This window comes from Thermobia domestica, chromosome 8 (assembly GCF_964235325.1).
Source record: "Thermobia domestica chromosome 8, izTheDome1.hap1.1, whole genome shotgun sequence".
In the NCBI taxonomy this organism is placed as follows: domain Eukaryota; kingdom Metazoa; phylum Arthropoda; class Insecta; order Zygentoma; family Lepismatidae; genus Thermobia; species Thermobia domestica.
Window position 1 is genome coordinate 269,905,529 of NC_137461.1, and position 23,001 is coordinate 269,928,529.

The 23,001-nt window shown below is 35.8% G+C and overlaps 1 protein-coding gene across 2 annotated transcripts in view; it reads left to right on the plus strand.

Moving 5' to 3' along the window:
• LOC145692018 (X-linked interleukin-1 receptor accessory protein-like 2) overlaps window positions 1–23,001 on the plus strand; it is a 121,443-nt gene that overhangs the window by 39,475 nt on the left and 58,967 nt on the right. For both annotated transcript variants that reach the window (XM_081767318.1, XM_081767317.1), the window contains exon 2: window positions 21,340–21,509. In XM_081767318.1, the coding sequence (XP_081623444.1) occupies window positions 21,407–21,509 (103 nt within the window). In that variant the 5' untranslated portion in view covers window positions 21,340–21,406. The remainder of the gene's footprint in view (window positions 1–21,339; window positions 21,510–23,001) is intronic.

The following is a 23,001-nucleotide window of genomic DNA, read 5'->3' on the forward strand; positions in this document are numbered from 1 at the left end:
AAGGTGCATAAAAAATATTTTTTATACAAACTTATGAAAAATCACTAATTTCTCGAACTTCTGAAGTACGAGACAATGAAAGTTATCAAGGAATGTGTAAAATAGAGGCACTTGTTGCATACAAACTGTTTTTTCCATAAGGTTCAATACATATCTCATGGTACCACTGTTTACAATGTTGGCAGCAAATACATTCTTCTTTGCTCATAGATTCTTGAGAGTAATATTTCACCTTACAGAACCTGCATGGTTCATTGTTCTCGGATTCGTTCTCATTATCATCATAACGTGTAACGTAACACTTGAAGGTACATGCTTATTTATTTTTGTCTTCTTAAAGCTTCTTGTCTTCGAGCAAGCTTTACCAGATACCTCCATTTATAACTTCTGTTTCGTGCGAAGCTGTTGGACATTTCCGGGAGAAGTAAGTAGACCTGTACTTTGCTTCTTCTTCGTGGAGATACATTTGACATTTTATGCAAGAATGAGAAGAATTTACATCATTGTACAGTATATGATGGAGTTGCTGCTCCATCATACGCTGTACATCCCATGTACTCTTAATTATATTTCCCAGACTGGATTTTAAAATTCGATTATCACTTGAACTTCCGGGCTCTTATGGACTGATGTCATGGAAATACACAGTTCTATCCAGTGGTTGTAATATTGTAATACATGAGTGGTCACAAAAGTTCATTGCCATGTTTTTCACAAAATTTGAGAGTTTGTAGCGAACAGTGAGAAATATGTCCGTCCAAAATTAACAAACATTTTCCCTCATCTCAGTTTGTTTTTTATAAACTCTATCCAGCGAACAAGCAACTCTTTATTAACGTAACCACAATCTGATGAGGAAACTTGAGAAGCCGGCGGTAGATTGTTTACAAATTCTTCATTCATATGATCTTTAAAATAATAAATTGTGGGATGTATTGTAAAACTGCGTTCCAAGCGACTGTCATAGTGACATTTTTGCCTCTCTCAACGTAAATACCACCTTTTCTTCCACCTTCTTGGCAATGACTTTGCTTCATCCACATTGTATACACAGTGTTGTTTTTGTGTTGAGACCCCACCATTGAAGTAACGGATTTCAATAATTGAAAATCGGACTCCTGCTTCCTTATTAACGCCCTCAGCACGATCTCTTGAAAGTCCCTCAGGCTTTCGTAATAATAAATTCAGATGTCTTTTCATCGAACTTGAAAACCAATCTTCACCAGCTAGTATCTGAAAGACATGTATAAGAATTTGATTTATTGTTACATATCGATGCACAACTGTACGAATCGTTTCATGGTGCAGCTTAGTCCTTTTTTCCGTGAGAATCATAATTCGCAATATCAACTTCCTCCTGTTCTTCTGTCAGTATTGGAGTGTCCTATGACTTTCGGTTTTGTACATTGAATTATTCCATTATTATCACCCAAACTAATCTCACCCTTTCGAACTGCACTTTCCTTCGCAAAGTTTCAAAAGGAAAATTGCAGAGTTATGAAGCTCCACGTAAACTCAAATCACTTTTTGTTACACTTTGCATGGCCTTCTCCATATCTTCATTATTCCACTTGCTGTATTTATGTTTTGATTTACATTTTCGTACTATATAAAAAGAAAATGAAGTGTTTTCTTTTACATACATGCATTACATAGGAGGTTGAACCATAAATACAAAACTAAAATTCATAAATTAAAAATATTTAAAAGTTTATAACTGACTCAAATAGCCCCAATGTTTTCGACTCAAATAACCCCGTTTTGCACATATATACATAGGAATGTACTATTGTCACATGAAACAGCGGAGAGAGCCAAAAATGGCGATTATAACATGCGGACGTTCTGTTTTACGCGTACGGTAATAATTTTACAAAAAATATGCGTTTACACAGATTCAGCACCTTATATTATACAGACATTATTTAACATCAGACCAAAATACGAAGCATTGCAATCCACTTTGCTTAGAATTGTCTCATATTTTCAGCAACTTATGAGAAAGCAGCAGATCAACGATGCATACAAACTTTCCTTTACCAACGAACTCACAAATGAATGCAAATTCAGCACATTGATGCGTATATTAAGTGTGCAGTACCATTTTTTCTTAAGTTTGACCCAAATAGCCCCTTGGCTCAAATAGCCCCGGTCTCCCCTATCCTTAAATGTAAATTAATACTTAAATAAAATGTGAAACATAACATGAGAAACGGTCAAACAATATGTCTATTTCGTAATAAGATTGTTAGTTTAAAAATACTTAACATATACAAATAAACATTTTATAAAACTGAGCAGTTCTAGCAAGATCCAATAGCAACCATCTTGTGTGCTCATTGTAAAAGGAATCAAATACTTTGTTTTATTTGTTATCTTTTTCGATATCAGAAGACACAACCAAATGAATCAATGTCTTGTGTTGTAGCTGAAACATAACTCCATCTTATACCATAGTACAATATTTATAATATGTAACGTTTCATTGCACAGTAGTTAAGGGAATGAGCTAAAATATGCACTGACTTCCGGGTGGTGATCCATCTTAAGAAGAATCTGGAAGAAGAGAAAAATAGAACAAAATATAACCGGTATATAGAGACGAAACTTTTTTGCTAATGCGATATGTGCGAAAAGTTTTTAAAAAATGCGTATATGTTTCAGGAAATCTCAAACTTTTCCTTTCAGAGCCAGATATCATATTTATATTACCGCGATTTTTTGCGAAATCCGGCATTACTTGCGATAAATGCAAATGAAAACGAAAGACTGAAATTTTTGCTAATTATTGCTAATAATAACTGAAAAGCGCATTTCCAATATTATTTAACTTAAAAATCGTTGCATTTTACCGAAAACGTGCAGGACGCTAAATTAAGTTCTCCATAAAATCCGTAAGTTTGCATGGCGTGATCTCACTTTCTGGGATTTGACATTATTTAAGGAAGTTGACATTGTATCATTGTTAAACAGTTTAAAACTTAACCACCGGTATTTTGCTGTCGGCTCGTTACGTTCAATATGGTTGCCAGTCTCAAGTGTTGATGCCGAGAGATTCTTTTCCAAATTACTGACAGGAGAACAAACTTAAAAAAGAAAAATGGGTAATGTCTTGCTGCATGTTATCCTTTAACTAAGGATGAGGTTAGAGGAAGTGTTTAAATTTCTGTATTAATCTCTACATTTCAGTGAATATATTAACTAGAATGTGTACGTAATCAAGGTACACGTTCATTTTTGTATCAGATACACCTTACCAAAAATACCAAAAATATACTGTTTACAAAAAAATGAGCTACATTTAAAGAAATAAATGCGAAAATCGTGATAATTAATGCTACAAAATATCGAAATTGTTGCGAAAAATTTTCGTCTCTACCGATATGCAATCTATATGTATAAAAAATGAAAATAACTCTTTGTGACTTAATAACTCGGATCACCAGACCGCTCTTGATCAAATTGTCAACATAGATGAGGTATCCAGAGGGGGTCTAGGGGGTCCGGGCCCCCCTAAATTTTTCCTAGCCCCCCTAAAATTTTCACGGTAAGCTTCCAATTGAACTATAATATGGTGATCAATTATAATATGGTAGGATCGGGCCCCCCTAACTTCAGCCGCTCCCCTACATTTTTGGGCTGGCTACCGGCCTGGTCCTGGGATGTTTTTTTTTATCATTTCACTTTGATGGTGCAACTTGGGGGTGGGGGACCTATATATATAAAAATGATAAAAAATGACTCATATTATTAGTGACGAATCCATAGTTTTCAGCTTCACTGAAATGAACAGTGACACTTCTGATGCCTGTTAAATCCAAATTCAGCCCGGAACTTGGGGCAGGGGGGAAATATATAAAAATGATTGAAAATAACCGATATCAGAGAGCGCTTGAGTTATAGTAAAAGACTGACAAACGGAACATATTACTAACCTTTCTTATTTTAAACCAGCGAAACAAGTAATTGACACTAGTCAGTTATAACTGTGTACATAGAGAAACAATTAACGAAAATTTAAAACAAATTCATAATTTAACTTCACCAATTAAAGAATTATAAAGCAGACAGGTGTACATTTGTATACTTCCGTGTGTTAGGAAATAAATCGCGCATAAGATTACTCTGAGTTGAGTTGATTTTGATTTTAACGTCCCGTTCAGCAGCGAGGCTATATGAGACGTGGACCTACTGATTAACGTGGAATCCGAACCACATGAGCTCCGCCGGGAATCGAACTCGGGCGCCTACGTCAAAGGCGCATACGTTAACCGCTTAGCCACGAGCTAGATCAAGATTATTCGGAATTATATTGTTTATTCTACTTAGAACTGTATTACGCGTTATCAACGAGCTTAGAAGTTCGTTACTGAATTCTCTATGTCTATGTGTGTGTGTGTGTCTGTCTGTCTGTGTCTGTGTCTGTATGTTATTTGCGATTTTTTTTTTCAATTTTGAGTCCTTCATTCGTAGATCATCAAAAACTATCTGAAGAAGTCATGGGATTTCTCGCTCTCACTCTTACGTTCCCGCTCAAAAAAAATCCGATTTCGGGGTATTTAAGGAGCCATATCTCAGGAACCATAAGTTATAGAGAGATGATATTGATGTTGATCAAAACCTAAGAAGATGGTAAACATTTCGGTACCAAATAGTAACTGGTGGCCACTGGCATTTGAGCCCAAGTTTAGGCAAGAAGGACGTGGCAGCTGGTCCAAGAATTTTCATGGACAACGACGAAGGCATTGTTCTTCTATATTTCTCTTATTTCACACATATTGAGAGGGACAACGCCAAAGTCGCTGCTATTGGTTATTTAATTACTTATTTATCACACTTATATTGACAGGGGCTACCCTAAGGCGTTACTCTTTGATATGTATTTATTTTAGTGATACTGACAAGGGTTTTTACGAAGAAGTGGAACGGATATTTGACCAACTCCCGCGATACTATAAGAAAATTCTATTAGGGTATTTCAATGCGAAGGTAGGACGAGAGAATATTTTCAAACCGATTATAGAGAACGAAAGTCTGCATAAGGAATGTAATGACAACGGTGTGAGACTCATGAACTTTGCAACGTCCAAAAACCTAATCGTGGAGAGTATAAAATTTTCACATCGCGACGTTCATAAATACACATGGACCTCACCAGACGGAAAAACACATAATCAAACTGATCACGTTTTAGTAGATAGAAAAAGGCAATCTAGCATAATTGATGCCCGGTCTTTAGAGGGGCTGATTGTGACACTGATCACTACCTGGTAGCAGCGATAATAAGAGAGAGATTATCTTTGAATAAAAGAAATATTCATTGTCCGAAAACGGAGAGATTTAATTTAAAGAAATTAGATGAGAGCTAGGTAAGAGAGGAATATAAGATTGAAGTTTCGAATAGATTCTCGGCTTTGGAAGGTTCGGAGTGCACTAGTGTTGAGGATACTTGGATTGAAATTAGAGATAGTATTAAAATTTCATCAAAAGAAAAAATTGGGACACGCGGAAATACGTAGGAACAAACCAGGGTTCGACCAGGAATGCATTAAACTAGCAGAGAAGAGAAAACAGGCAAAATTACGTTGGCTACAAAATCCGAATGAAATAACTACACAAAATTTCGCAGACATCAGGCGGGAAACTTCCAAAACTTTTAGAACAAAGAAACGCGATTTTTTGAAAGCTCTAATTAGGGAACTTGAAGATAATAGTAAAAATAAAAACATTCGGGACATGTATAAGGGAATCAACGAATTTAAGAAAGGTTATCAACCTCGTGCTTATATAATAAAGAAGGCTGACGGTACAGTTCTCACTCATACGGATAGCATCTTAAATAGATAGAAAGATTTCTTTGACGATTTGCTGAACACGCAGCCAAAAAGTAGTGTGCGTGGAGAAAAGGAGATACACACCGCAGAACCGTATATTCCAGAACCCAATCGAATAGAAGTGGAGGCCGCTATAAAGAAATTAAAGAAACACACATCTCCGGGTGTACACGAAATTTCAGCTGAGTTAATTCTAGCTGGAGGCAAAACAATGTGGAACAAGATACACAAACTCATTATCCTTATCTGGAACAAGGAAAAATTACCACAAGAGTGGAAAGAATTAATCATTGTTCCAATTCACAAGAAAGGCGACAAAACTGACTGTAATAATTATCGAGGCATTTCTCTTCTGTCAACATCCTATAAAATCCTTTAAAATATTCTATTAGCAAGATTGCCCCATACGCAGATAAAATGATTGGAGATTATCAGTGTGGATTTAGAAGAAATCGATCAACTATCGACCAAATATTTACCATTCGACAAATACTCGAAAAGAAGTGGAAATACAATACCCCGGTACATCAACTATTTTAGAAAGGCTTACGACTCGATTAGGAGAGAAACATTATACAACGTTCTTACAGAACTTGAAATACCGAAAAAGCTAATTAGATTAATTAAGATATGTTTAAATGAATCCCAAAGTAAAGTCCGGGCAGAAAATTTTTGTCCACGAGCTTTCACGTTAAAAATGGCTTGAAACAAGGAGATGCATTGTTACCATTATTATTCAACTTTGTCCTGGAATACGCTATAAGGAAAATCAGAGATAGCAACCAGTGCCGTAGAGTTGAACAGTATTCACCAGGTTATGATACATGCTGATGATGTAAATTTAATAGGGGATGACAGGAGAACAATAGAAAGAAGTGCAGAGATTTTATTAAACGCTTGCAGGGACATGGGTTTAGAAGTAAATGCAGAGAAAACTAAATACATGGATGTGTGTCGGGACCGTAATACAGCAAATTATAGATGCGTTAAAATATTAAATAATTCTTTTGATAAAGTAGGTACTTTCAAATATCTAGGATTAATATTAACAGACGAAAATCATATTCACGAAGAAATTAAATGTCGACTAAAGGCAGGGAATTCATGTTATTATTCAGTTCAAAATCTCTTGTCGTCGCGAATTCTGTCGAGGAATTTGAAGCTTAAAATATATAAAACGATAATCATGCCTGTTGTTCTATATGGTTGCGAAACATGGTCGCTTACTTTGAAAGAAGAACATAGACTGAAAGTATTTGAGAACAAGATCCTGGGATGAATATTCGGACCCAAGAGGAACTGGAATGGGGAATGACGGAAACTTCATAGCGAGGAACTACATAATTTATACGGTTTACCAAACATTGTTAGGGTCATTAAGTCTAGGAGGCTTAGGTGGGCAGTTCATGTAGCTAGGATCGAAGAAAATAGAAACGCTTTCAAAGTCTTGACTGGAAGACAAATCAGAAAACGACCATTAGGAAGACCTAGGCGCAGATGGGAGGACAGTATTAAGATGGATCTCGCAAAGATAGAAATAAAAAGTAGAAACTGGATCCAGTTGGTTAAGGATAGAAATCAGTGGAGAGCTTTTGTGAACGCGACATTGAACCTCCGGGTTCCATAAGCCATAGAGTGAGTTAGTTAGTTAGATACTGACAAGGACTACGCTGAAGATGTATTTATTTACTTCACACATTTCTTCACCTTCAGATATGATAAGTTGCATAAACTTTATCCTTCCCGTGCAAAGAACGGGTATTTCACCTAATATACACACACATTCACCTTATATAATTTAACCATTGACCAATGGAAGTGGATAATAAAACAATACTGGAAGAGAGAGAGAGAATACTGACAGAGAAGGCTCGACGGAAATGGGCTACAAAATTTGATATACCTTCACCAAGTAGATTAATTTACAGACAACAAATTTGACGAAACTGGCTCCATCTGTAATGCAACAAAGAGCAATCGACCGGTCAGTGTTGCTACCGAGGACAATGAAATGTTAGTTGCGCAAGAGTCTATCCAAAGACCGAAAATATCAATCCATTGATCTTTGGGGCGTCTGATGCAACGTTTAGTTTTGAAAATATATTGGCCAAGATCACTCTGTGGATTGTTAGAGGATCCAGATCGCCGATTATAGAGAATCCAGAAAGTAATTATATTTCTGCTAGGTAATGTTGAATCCAGAAAGACGAGATGATAACTCATTTGAAAGTATGTTGGTCAGACGAAGCGAATTTTAAACTTTCAGGTGCTGGTAATAGGAACAACTGTGTCTATAACGCAACAGAAAACATTCAAGTAGTAACACTAGATCAACAATTGTACAGTACAACCCCTCAAATCCGAACCCCGGAAATCCGAAAACCAGGCAAGTCCGAACACGTTCTCAGGAGAAAAAAAATAACTATAGCTGGAAAATGAAAAAAAAAAAATAGATTTAATCACACAAATTTAGTTTTTTTAAGGTTTTAACATTTGACTTAATGCTTATTCAAAATCATTATCTAATTATATTCTTACAAGAAGACAGTTATAGATATGCGACAATCATTTTGGACATGAGTGTACACCCGCCAGTCAAGGTCACTGCCCTTTCGACCACTGGGCCACCCTGTCTAACCTCAGTCGTTGTTTTACCGCCAATTCAGTGACGAAATAAGTACGTAATATTATTTCCCGGGTAATCCGAACCCCTCGAAATCCGAACAGGCATCAGCCCCAATTAGTTCGGATTTGAGGGGTTGTACTGTATTAGCTATGCAGAAGTTATTGCCTGGCAATTGTTTTGAACTTGTTTTCGGACGTACTAATTACATCCACTACATGAAAACTAATCATTTCGTTATATAAAGCACACATTCTTAATAGAGAAGACTTTTACAATATGTTGGTTCTTGTGTTTTCTACAATAGAATGTCCCAGTGTTTGCCGTTCTAGTCGTATTTGTTGGCACACGTAATACGGTAATATTTTTGAAACTAATTGTTGTGGACAATCAATTTTACCGTTATGTAAGAACAACACATCAAAAACTCATCTCCTTTTCCCTAATGTTTGAAAACTAAAATTTCTTGTTTTCAAATTGGTTACTAAGTTACTACTATGTTACTTAATAGTTAAGTTACCCTATGGTTACTAAGGGGTTGTCCACTTATTGCGTAACGCGGCAAATGGGGGGATTACGTCTTGCGAAACGAAGTGTGACAAGGGGAAAGGAGGGGATTTACGTCTTTCTAACGTAACGCACGTTACACAGTTATTATTTTAAAATAAAAAGAAACGTTGCGTTCCTCAGTGATTTATATTTCTAGTTTGAAGATGGGTCGAAGTGAAAAGATGGGTCGATTTCCTTAGGAAAACGACAATATGCAATTTTGAAGAATTAAGACTGATTAATTAAACAATCTTACGGGGTTAACATATTATTACGGTACTACCAATTTTTAATACTTTGATTTATTGCCGAAAAAAAGAAATGTATTTAGAATACAAGCATTTTGTAATAATAAGTTCTATCATTAAAAATATTATTTTTATTGTAATAACCACCAAATTAAGCAAAATTTGTGGAAAAAAACAAAAATCAAAAGTGTTACGTAACAAAGGAGGGAGGGGTTCGGCCTTGCGTTACAAAGTGTGACAAGGGGAGGGAGGGTGTAAAAATTGGTCAAAAAACAGCGTTACGTAATATGTGGACAGCCCCTAAGACTTCACACGGGACTTACTTCTGGTGGAAACCGGTGTTCTTGTGGGTCTAGGTCAAAACCCCCACAGCCAAAACTCCCACACTCAAGAAATGTCAAAACGCCCACACAATCGGTCATAACTCCCACACAAATGGACAAAACAGCCACACATAGCAACGGTCAGAATCCCCACATAAATGAACAAAAACCCCACACAAATGGACAAAACTCCCACATGCAGAAATTGTCACAACTGCCACACAAATGGACAAAACCCCCACACAATCGGACAAATCCCCCACACTCTGAAATGATCGTGACTGCACATCTTTGTTGCGGCTCTTTATGACGCCCACTTTAGTGTTTCTGTCATTAGAAAACAGTGCAAGAATAGTTGCAACATCAGTTTAAGTGGAATAAAAAATGTTATTAAAAAGTACAAGGGCAAGACATGCAACCAGGGATTTCAGAGTGTGGGAGATTTGCCCGATTGTATGGGGTTTTTGTCCATTTGTGTGGCAGTTGTGATAATTTCTGCATGTGGGAGTTTTGTCCATTTGTGTGGGGGTTTTGTCCATTTATGTGGGGATTGTGACCGTTGCTATGTGTTGGAATTTTGTCCATTTGTGTGGGAGTTATGACTGTTGGAGGTTATGACCGATTGCCAGTGTGGGGGTTTTGGCTGCGGGAATTATGGCCGTTCGTGCATTTGGGAGATTTGTCCGTTTGTGTGGGAGTTATGACCGATTGTGTGGACGTTTTCACATTTCTTGAGTGTGGGAGTTTTGGCTGTGGGGGTTATGACCGTTCGTGTATTTGGGAGATTTGTCCATTTGTGTGGGGGTTATGACCGTTTGTGTGGGCGTTTTGACATTTCTTGAGTATGGGGGTTTTAGCTGTGGGAGCTTTGACCTGTTCCCGTTCTTGTATGCAAGCATTTTCAGAAACTTAAATTGTATGTTTTCTATTGCATCAGATTATTTAGGACATTTGGTGTCCAAACAGTACAACAGTATTCTAATTTTGATCTCACATATAAAAAATATAAATGTTGATTCTTTGTAGAAATCCTGTCCTATTCTCTAAATCAAACCTAGGTTTCTATATGGAGTACTCGTTATCGCATCAATGTGTTGAGCAAAGGTTAATTTGCTATCAAATACAACTCCTAGATCTTTGATAGTATTTGGGGTAGACAAGGAAATACCACTTATCGTATAGGTAAAGTTAATTGAATTTTCTTTCCTCGTGAAAGATTGAGATTTGCATTTGGACACTATCTGGACTAATTTATTCTTATCACATCATATTTGAACTCTCTGTAAATCCTGTTGAAATTTCACACAGACATCAATTGAATTTACCTTGGAGTATAATTTGAGATCGTTGGCAAAAAGAACAACTTGAGAAGTTTTAACACACAGATGAATATCATTAATAACAAGAAGAAACAACAGGGGACCTAGATTAGATCCTTGAGGGACTCCCAATAGAGTATTGAACTTGAAAATTTCCGGTAATGTAAAACATTGTCTAGGATTATTCAACTGGAACTCTCTCCAGCCCTCTGCGAGATTTTTTTAATCTTGTAATTTAATATTTGTATATTCTATGCTATTACTATGTTGATGTGTATCAAGTTCAAAATAAACAAGAATAGCACTCGATTTCAATAAACCATGTTTTCACAAACTTTTATGTGTTAACTATAAGGTGGGGTGCTGACTGCCACAGCCAATTATTGGTGCTGATTGCCACGACTGGCGCTGATTACCAATATCAAGGTGCCGACTGCCTCGATGGCGTGCTGACTGCCACGACCCTGAGAGAAAGTTGCTAGACATAACATTACCGGACGCCAAGAAGCATGAAAGAAACTAGATGCTCCTTAGGATCGTGTTGTTCAGACCAACACCTAACAAAGGTAAACAGGCCTCTGTATGTACACTCATGTCCAAAATTATTGTCACATGATTATAAATATGTTGTTCTAGTGATATAATTTGATAACGAATTCGCCCGGTATTTCTTATAATGTTAGTATGTGTATAATCGGCAAAGACAAGTATGTGGTAAATTTCATGTCAAAAGAGCAGTAAATAAGAACAATAAAACGAAAATAAAATTTTCTTGTTCATTTAGTTACATTTTATTTAACTCATTATGATTTTCGTATTTATAATTCTTTTCCTATGAAATTTATCACAAATATAAATTTCCTGATTATACACATAATATAAGTATTAAAAGTACTCTGCAAAATTATCAAATTATATTTTTACAAGAAGACAGTTATAGATATGCGACAATTATTTTGGACATGAGTGTACTTTCAGTTTTGTCAGGAAGCGGTGCGTACAAAATTGGTACGATTTATGTATTCTCACTTGAACTCCCTATGTCAGCATGAACTGTGTACAGCTGTGCAAATTGTTTCGAGTAGCTCTTGAAAGTTCCATCAAAAAAGCACTGCTGGCTGTACCTCACAAGGGAAGTTCAGGAGAAAGCACTCGCCTGCAGAGAAACTAAGCATGCCATTTGAAGTCCCAATTCATGCTGATTATAACAAGCTAATAAAATTCTTGTACGGTTGAGAACGGTTCGAGATATTCAACTTGGAAGTTTATATAAGAAAATGAGGATATACGCATTTATGCGCGTTAAGTACAACATAATTAGTAACGAATATTGGCATATGAATTGAAAGCTATCGGAAGTAACAGAAAAAAAGTGTTTCGCAATAACTAACGGATTTGTTAGATACAATTAGTCATTACATTGTTCACAATAATCATAGGTTAGAGATGAAAATTGATCACTGTTGTTCTGTTTTATGAAGAAATGACGCAGGCAAAATACTCCCTTGCACCATGAACATTTTATATGTGCAATTGTGTTGCATCCGTCAAGAGAACAGTTCGCAGACCCAAAGCAAAAAGCAAATTCGAGAAGTGATTCAAAAGTTATAGGTCTATAATTTGTTCGTAACCTGCCTTGTAGAACGCAAACTGAAACAATCCAATGTATCGCGGTGATCGGAAGTGATTCGTATGGACACGAACTTTATATGATTGTTTCGTTGGTACATTATAACGTCCAGATGAAGAAGATTCATACTATGTACAAATCTTCTGCCATAGTCTTTGATTGATCGGAATCAAAACACATCAAATGGTTGCACAAATCGTGTGCAATTCTTTGGTATCTTCTCAACCATTAGGTCTTTGCCCTCCGTCATGCAACTTGTAATGGATAATTTGTCTGTGAATGGACCCCAGTGATCAAGCAATAGCAAGTTAAACCATCAGGCTTCGCCATGGGTGAGAATATTTAACGCATTGAAACGTGCATCCACTCATTTTCTCATATAAATTTCCAAGCTGAATATCTCGGACAGTTCTCAACGTACAGGAGTTTTATTACCTGTTGTAATCAGCATGAATTGGTCCTTCAAATGACATGCTTATTTCTCTGCAGGCGAGTGCTTCTCCCAAACTTCCCTTGTCAGCTGGCTTCAGACCATCATATCCATTAAATAATACAATAAAATAATTAATATAAATAATGAAATGTGCAAATTGTACATATAACAGAAAAGACAATCCCTTTATAAACATCCAAGTGTATGTCGTTCCACTTAGTGAGCAACTTTGTAACTTATAGGATGCCACTAAATTAATCCCTACTAAATTAATTAATAATCATAAATTTAGTATGAGGGATTAATTCCTCTCTTTCCAAATACAATTTCTCCCAGGCTCGTGGCAGTCAGCACGCCGTCGTGGCAGTCAGCACCTTCATATTTGCAATCAGCGACAGTCGTGGCAGTCAGCACCAATAATTGGCTGTGGCAGTCAGCATTCGTGGCAATCAGCACCTATCCAACTATAAAAACCACTCACTTTTTTTAAAAATGACATAATACCAACTTCTTTTATCTTACATTATGATCTTACATTCCATGTTTAAATATCGGAGTACAGAAAAAAAAACTCAAGTTGCTTTTTATAATATACTGGGGCAGAGGGCGCCTGGAAATTCTCGACCCGTGCTCTTACAACCCACGCGACGACCTTGGTACTGAACTAGTAGCTACTCAACTAAAAGTCAACATTTTCCTGAAAAACCGCAAGTCTAAAAGGGCTAAGGAGACAAGAAGGGAAAGCATGAGGGGACTTTTCAGAAAATACCCTATATATTGTGGTCTAACGTTCCTGAAAAATTCAGCTTGTTACTAATTAGCCCCGACATAAAAACTTTATTGACTGGATTAGTCGGAGGATCGTAGCAGACACCCCGTTTCCAATGCTTTGACAATGTTGCCAATGCAATTCCTTGCCTTCCTCATTTAATTACGATAAAATAAAACTAGGCCGGATAGTACCTAGTCTACTACCGTCCTAGTAGACTACGGTAGGATAATCGTACCGGATACTCGGGAGTCTACTGTATAAGTATACCTACTTTCGAGCCCATATATATATATATATATATATATATATATATATATATATATATATATATATATATATATATGGTGTTTCAAAACAACATCGACGATGCGACAGTGTTAGATTATTATTACGGATGCAGTATTTACATTGATGTATGTTTAATATATTCGTCAATAACAAGAAGTATAAAAAGCTAATAAAATATGTTTAAAACAGTTAAATGATTTTGTTATATAATTAACAAACTCAGTAAAGGATTTGTGAGTGAAATACAATCGTTTTAATATCTACAATACTAAGGGACTTACCGTAGTCGGGTGAAGACTTCATTTAGGATCTAAAACGTGCGCTATCTAAAAATATATGTTTCAGAATCCTAAGGTACTCCAATTTTACGGAGGTAGTTTGGGTACAAGCATATAATGTTAAGTACTCACCAACTACCTCTATAAAAATTGTTGAGGAAGTGCCGGAGGATTCTGAAACATGGATATTTGGACAGGGCACATACTAGTTTCTAAATAAAGTCTTAACCCGACTACGGAAGGTCCCATAGTATTGGAGCTATGGGTCTTTAAAGTTCAATTTTTCATGTTTTCAGCAGCCTATAACTCCGAAAGGAAGCCTTTGTCCACCCAGATTGGTCTACACTTTTCGTCTTATTTTGGTGCCAGGTATCACCTCCCAAACTTGTGTATATATACGAGAAAGAGTCAAAAATTATCTACACTTTTGTCATAACTTTTCTTACATTGCGCACTTTGTCTTCTGTCCTCGCATATTTTATTGTTATATTGTTGTGGTAATGCTGTGAAAGTGTGATCTTAATTCCTCCATTTTTCTTCCTTCTGTTGCAGATATATCATGGCTGCTCCATTAGAAGTTTGCACCAAAGAGGAACAACGAGCAGTGATCCGATTGCTCTGGTCGGAGGGTGTCAAAGGGTCAGACATACATCGCAGACTATCATCGCAATATGGGAGAAGTACACTATCACGTAAAACTGTGTTTTTGTGGCTCGAGAAGTTAAAAGTGGTCGAAGAAGTGTAACGCATGAAGAGGGAGCAGGACGGCCATCAACCTCCACTACAGATGACAACATTCAGCAAGCTCGAGAGATGGTTCTGGCGAATAGGCGAGCCCAGACCTAGCTCCATCTGATTTTCACTTGTTTGGGCAACTCAAGGATGCTTTGCGTGGTCGCCGATTTGCCTCAGATTTAGACGCGCAAAATGCGGTGCAAAAGTGGCTTCACGACCAACCGAAAACCCTTTATATGGAAGGAATACGTAAGCTCGTTGACCGTTGGACCAAGTGCATTAACAAGGAGAGAGATTACGTAGAAAAATGATGTGCATAGTATAACCCTAGCTTCATGTAAATATACTGTAGAATGAAAAGTGTAGATAATTGTTGACTTGCCCTCTTATATATATATATATATATATATATATATATATATATATATATATATATATATATATATATATATATATATATATATATATATATATATTTAAAACACATTTCTGACCAGAACAAAATGAATTATTTAATAACTATACGATTTTTGTTACAGTTTCAAGGACCTAACGTCCTCTTCATCAGGCATTGAGAAAAGACAGATGACAGCAAATTTTATATCTTCTCAGCCGTTAGTTAGCATATCTATGCTAACTAACTAACGGCTATGCTATGCTAACAGAGATGTGCGAACTAACGGCTGAGGAAGATATAAAATTTGCTGTCATCTGTCTTTTCTCAATGTCTGATGAAGAGGACGTTAGGTCCTTGAAACTGTAACAAAAATCGTATAGTGATTAAATAATTCATTTTGTTCTGGTCAGAAATGTGTTTTAAATGTTATTGTGATTGTATTGTGATATATATATATATATATATATATATATATATATATATATATATATATATATATTAAATATACAATTATATACATATAGTGGACAATTTTTTTGATACGCCCTTGTAATTTTTAAACTGATTCAAAGAAAACCTTGAAATTTTGTACCATACAAATATCGGCGGGGAGACATGATTTCACATACCTTTGATACCACAAGGATAACAGTGCTGTCAACTCATTTTAAAGGTATATATATCAGCGTTTCCCAACCTTTTTCAACTTGCGACACACTACGGGTGTTACTTGGATTCTCGCGGCACACTTATAGATATTATTATTTGTAAATATTAAAACACAGTGGTATTTTCTCTGTGATTATTGATCTTCTCACAGAGGAGAAAGCTCTATCACTGTTTTCCCCCCCGTGGTTATTATGCTTATGCTTACTTCTAATTTAAAAAAAGAAAACAATTGCAATGGGGGAAAAAATTGGACCGAGGTTTTTAAAAATACGCTTTCTTTTTAAAAACTGTATCCAACCTTTTACTAAGAAGGAAGATCACTAAATAACGAACGAACAAATCTCTCTTACTTTTAAAACACAAATGTAGGTAATTTGTTGAAAGGATTAAATGATATTGTAAATTTTCAAGTTACGAAATAGTCTGCAACAATAAAGAAGCAATAATGGTCATAACAATCATAACCATTTTTTTCAACATTAGAAATGTACAGAACTGTAACCCGGTATGAAACTTAAAATTGTAGATTCTCAGTACAGGTTCATAGTAATGTGAAATACAAATATACATTTTTCCCTAGGTTTTGCAATTTGATTGCTATAAAATTAATAATTTTGTTTCGATTCCTCGCGGCACACCGGTTGGGGAACGCTGGTATATATTTTAATAGACTAAGTCACGCTATTATACGTATATTTCAAATCTACATGTTAAACGTAAATTTATAATGTTACATTTATTATTCAGTGTTGCAAACTAAGAACATTACAGTATCATGGTGGTCTCTACAGTAGTAATAATATAAATAAATCACACGGGGCCATGCACATCCAAATTTCTTTAGTGTCTAATATTATGATCATGATATGACGGATTTCGGGCATAGATGTTTCCGTAGATGTGAAGATCACATGCCGTTTAAAGCAATTTAGCACCCAAATTGTTCTGAAGATATAGTAAAAACTGTTGAAGTTTGTAACTCTGCTTAAAATTATGTAGTTCCGAAAACTTATTGTACCTAGGTAATTGCAACAACCAAAAAGTATTCCTGTAATGTTACGGAAACGAAATGATTAAAGAATTATTATAGAAAGTTCACACAAATACGAAATTGTAAGTAATATCGAACTTGTATAGATTATGGCATGGGTCCCCAATATGGCCCACCCACCATATCTCTGCAGATTTATGTAGGTACTACTAGATGTCAATATAAACTATACCCTCGTGAGAAGTGAAAACATATTTACGCGGCTAAGTTCTTCTCGAGTGGCGTAACCTGCAGTAGCTCCTGATATAGTGTCAACTGAAAGAAGAAATTATTCTCTTGTTACTTTTGCAGAATAAGTAATGTTTTGTTAGTGTCTATTGTTAAGAGCCTAATCAGTGTTATGCTTGGATAATGTAGCTATGTGTTCAAACGTGAACATAAAATGTGTGGGACGCAATGCATTGCATTGTGTAAGTAGCAAGTGACCACAAAAGTGAAGTGTTGCACAATATGGCCAGGCTTGAAGATTCCCCCCCCCCCTTTTTGAGTTCATATTATCCCCATGGTTTAAGACATCCTATGTTATGGTACTCATATTTTTCACAAATATTATATTCTGATACTAACACCAGAAAGGCATAGAGTATTCCTAATATCTTTTGCATGAATTTTGCATGTTTTGGATTTTGTCGTTTTCCCCCTATACTCTTTTATTTCAATAGTTAATATTTCTTACTCCTTGCACTTATTTTGCATTTTTACTAGCACTTCCTTGCACTTCACAAATTCTGGCATTGAACTTATGTATAAACATAATATCCTTGATTTCCATAGCAGGCCATGTTGAAAATATCCTGTGGGCCATATTGGGAACACCTTGTTCACAATATGGCCCACTTGCAACATTTTATTTTCTTAATTCTTAAAGTTTTATACGTCATTTCACAGAATCAGACTATTTATTTTAATTTGTCTAAATAATCACCCAACTTGACAGTTCAGTCAATTCGCATGAAATAGTTTCTCTTATTGAAAAAAAGAACGAAGTTAAGGTGGGTCATATTCGATCCCCTTATTATATATCGAGTTTTCCTAGTTTTTCACATCTTCGAAATTGTTTAAGATATCAAGTTGCTGTAAACGGCATTATGACTTTTATGTCCATTGGAAAGCATGTAGGCTATAGGATGAGATACTTAGCTAAATAATTTTTCGAAATTTTATTCTTTAAAAATAGTCAATTTTATTTATTTATTTTGTAACTTTATTTCTGCTTATTCGAAATACGTCATATGATGACCGCAGTCATCGACATTTAGGTACTTTGAGTATACTTTGAATCCCCATACTTCTCAATTGTGTTATTAATGTTGTAGAACCCCACAAAATTCGGTTGTTTATCTAAGTTTCTTATACCGTAGTGTCCTTAGTTTGCAACACTGTATAAGGAGTATTGTACCATGTGTTTTCATTTAATACATAGACTTGAAACCTCTAATAACCTGCCGTAATGCCTTTGAAAAACACTTTATGTTGGGTTGGCAACACTGCAAATATATATATTATGGATACCCGGACCTTATGGATACCCTATATATATATATATATATATATATATATATATATATATATATATATATATATATATATATATATATATATATATAGGGTATCCATAAAGTCCGTTGCCACCCAGTGTGTCTTCGAAACGACTGCGAATTGAGAAAACGCAGAAACACGTCCATCATTATTTTAAGGGGCTTGAATTTTGAGCTATAAAAGGTCCACCCCAGACACCCCCATATAGTGGTGCGTGGGGTACACTTGAAAATTTTAAATGACAAAAAGGGTCAAGTAATATATCGTTGGAAAGGTCCCGACAAGAGAAATATTTTGCCGAAAGTTTAACTCCCCATGTTGACCCATCCAAAATGGAAGGGGTTCACATTTTGTGTCCATAAAGTCCGTTGCCAGCCTGTGTATCTCCGAAACGACTGGAAATATGAGAAAACGCAAAAAACACGTCCGTCATTATTTTAAGGGATTGAAATTATGTGCTATAAAATCCCCCTCCCCCAGAATCCCCAGATAGGGATACGGGAGTACAAATGGAAAAGGGGGTCGAGTAGTTTGAACGGACTCGACAAAAGATCTTTTGCTGTAAATGCTGCATTTGCTAGTTTGCAGAAATCTCAAATATTTCCAATGACATAATATATATTGCAACGATAACGTTATTGGTCAACTAGGACAATAGTCCGGTACCTCATGATAACAAATCTTGTGACAAGACTTGTTTAAACTTGTTTTATTTATGATGTTAAAGAAGTCAAGAAGCCATAAGTGATTGAAGTGTATTTTTAATTTCTGCAAAATGAATTATAAGTATTAAGGAAATACAATGTTTAAAAAGTAGGAAAAATAGTTAATTTGTAGAAATAAGTATTCGTAATAAGTTTTGCTGATTATTAAAAGTAATTTTAATCGAAGTGGGAACGTAATAATTAATAATATAGCCTATATATGTTATAGTAACACATATATATTATTAAATACTACGGTCCCATTCGATTCAATATATATCAGCAGGGACATAATAATGATAATGATAGAGGTATAATGATAGACCTGATCAAAGTCTGCAATTAGCAAAATAGGTAGGGGGGAGTTCCAATATTATATGAAATGAAATGAAATTTTGAGTTTTACGTCCCACGGTTATGCCGGTTAGGCTAAAGGAGACGGTGATAATGAGTAATGAATGAAATGGTGGAATGAAGAAAGTGGGAGGAAACGGGAGAACCCCGAGAAAACCCACGCACACGGTGTTTGTCCACCACAAAGTTCACTTGGCGGGAGCATCCAATATTATAGAAATGAAGTACACAGAAATAAATGTTCTTTTACATTATCCTATGCAGTGATGTTTTCAGATTTTCTCCGGGGAAATATTTCGATATACTGGATATGGAAAGCAGTGTTACGAAGATATTAAGAGTCTATATTGAGCACGATAGAATACAGCAGCGCAAATCTGCCTTCAACATTGGGGGGGGGGGGTAAACCGTTCCCATATATATTTTTTTTTAATATTTATGAGTTGAAAACAGTGCTGTGATGGATCGAGGAAAGACAATTGTCTTCAACATTGGAAAGCGGGCAGATTTGAGGCTTATTCTGGAGGGACAACAATTTCATCTTACTTTTCTTTGTGACAATCTGACACAAATCATCACATTTCTCCCCGAAAAACACACTTCAAATCAGATTATTGGGGAATCAGTCCCCCAGTCCCAAGATTGGAGGGGACATGTCCCCCTCATCCCCGGGATTTGCGCTAGTGATAGAATATATGGTCCTGGGGAAATCTCCCAGGCTAGTCGCTGAAATCATCACTGATATCAAGAGTATTGTGTAATTTCTATTAATATTTTTTTTATTTTATGACTAGCAGCGTTCACCCCGCTTCGCTGCGGTCACCCCGGAACGCAATAAACTTTGTTACTTAGATAATTTTTACTTTTTCGCTTTCAAGTGATTTATAGCGCCTGTCAGTTATGTTAACCCGCCGAGTCACAGGGTCATGCGGGTTGCATATAAATACGTTTATTTTTATACCTATGATGAACTAATAACAAAGGATTTGTACGTATGGACACCTGAATGGTCAATTATCTCAAGACACTGGTAATTGAAAATTAAAGTGATATGATAAAAACCATCTAGGGTCCACATCCTAACAACCCCCCAAAAATGAAAGAAATCGGTTCAGCCGTATTAGCGTGATGAGCGGACAAAGGATTTTTTTTACGTATTGACACCTGATTGGTCAATTATCTCAAGACACTGGTAATTGAAAATTAAAGTGATATGATAAAAACCATCTAGGGTCCAAATCCTAACAACCCCCCAAAAATGAAAGAAATCGGTTCAGCCGTATTAGCGTGATGAGCGGACAACGGATTTTGTGCGTTCTCTTTTATATATATAGATTGTTTATATTTTGAATTGCATATACATGGAAGTACTAAAATGTTTTAACTGGTTAGGGCTTTTCTGAGAGTCTTAATCCGGCCCTAAACTCAGAATATATTCAAGTATACCTTCCAAATGAGGGTGTGAACAATCTATTATGATATGCACTTATTAAATTTTAAGGATTGACATCATCCCAATGAAGATTTTTTGTGGAATTACTATGTAGTTATATGCTTATGACTAAATAAAAGTTAAAAGACTTTTCGTTTTAGGTTCAAAAATGGAGTTCTGCTTCCAAATAATGAAATATCATCAGCTGTTGTGCAAGAGAATCCAGGAATGATTATATTTAAAGGTATAGAAGATAGAGATGTTGGGAACTATACATGTAGAGTTGAAAATGTAAACGGGACGATAAATATTACAATAGAAATTAAATTAGGTGAGTCTGGTTTCTCCTATTGGGTGTTTTCTATAGCATTTGATTTTCTTTTTTTTTAATTTTCACTTTTTGGTTATTTTTAACGTACTGTACGTAATTTAACGTACGTAATTGAGGACTAGAAATCCCACATGACGAAATTCTGCATACGTCACTGGTAATTTTCTAGTGAGCATGTTTCTGCATAGCTTATGTGTAAAAGTATTTTCGGTTATTTATGGTTGTAACATCCATATGTACAAAGGTGTCTAACATGCACTGGCTTCCAGTTGGAATACCTGCCTCCGATTAATGATTCAGACTCCACTTAAAGTAAAGGTACTGCCTCTCTATTATATAATATCATTCAGCATTTTATTATACAATGGTATTTTGGACTTTATTTTATGTCAGTTAATTCATTGCGATTTGGCTACATTGTACTATACTGTCTTTGGCCTTCCAGCTAGTCATTGTACGCATTATGGTAGCTCCGATTCTACCTTAATTAAATTGTAGGTCTACGGTAATTTTGTAATTTCTTGGAAAAATATAGCTTTTTCTCCCTCTTTTAAGAGAGAATAATTTTGCTTCTACGATACTATTGATATTTAACAATACAAAAACAATAGTATTGTTCGATAAACCAGAAAAAAGTATAAACACAGTAAATTCTATAAAGTGTAGGCAATAGTATTACTATCTAGCGACTTTAACCAGATTACCCTGGTTTTATCACGCGATCCAAATAAATAATCTCATTGTAAGTTGAAAGAATAACATTTATCAATTTTATAACGGACAGCTCTTTCGTATATTTATTTTGTTTTTCCTAAAGAATGTAAGAAGGAAGACTATAGATATATTTGAATTGAAAATAATATTTACGTATCAACTCGACAATTAAAAGAATTACTTCTCCAGTCTAGAACACAATATCTGAACGTTCCACGCAAATGAAACAAAGTACCATACTTTTTTAAGATGCGAAAGCAATCTCCGTTTGCATACGAACTTACTGTATATGTATATACAGGGTGGAAGGGAACAAGACCGAAAAACTTCTGGAGTTGATTCTACAGCTAAAAAGCAAAGGAAAAAGTTCAAATAAACAAAGATTCAACGCGGCGGCGTTTTCAAGCAGCAGTCGTGCGACGTTTCGCCGACCTCCTTCTAAGTGCAATATCTACCAAACAGAGATATTGACGTTGGGTCAAAAGAATGTAAAGAAAGTCAACCCTACCAACCTAAAAGGTGGCACAAACACAAAGGAGCAGAGCGAACTGCACCAGGGGAGTCCCCAAAAGGAGAAGGGGATTCACTAAATGACATGCAGTAGGGGACATGAAAACGAATAATACGTTCAAAGGTAAAAATGACCTGGTTATGGTGTGAATGAGAAAACCCCAGGAAAACCTCATTCAGGATGAATGGCCTGAAAAAAAGTTTTACACTTTTTCAACTGAGTGCCCCTCCCGGGAATTCAAGTGCCTATGTTTAAAGATATTACTCA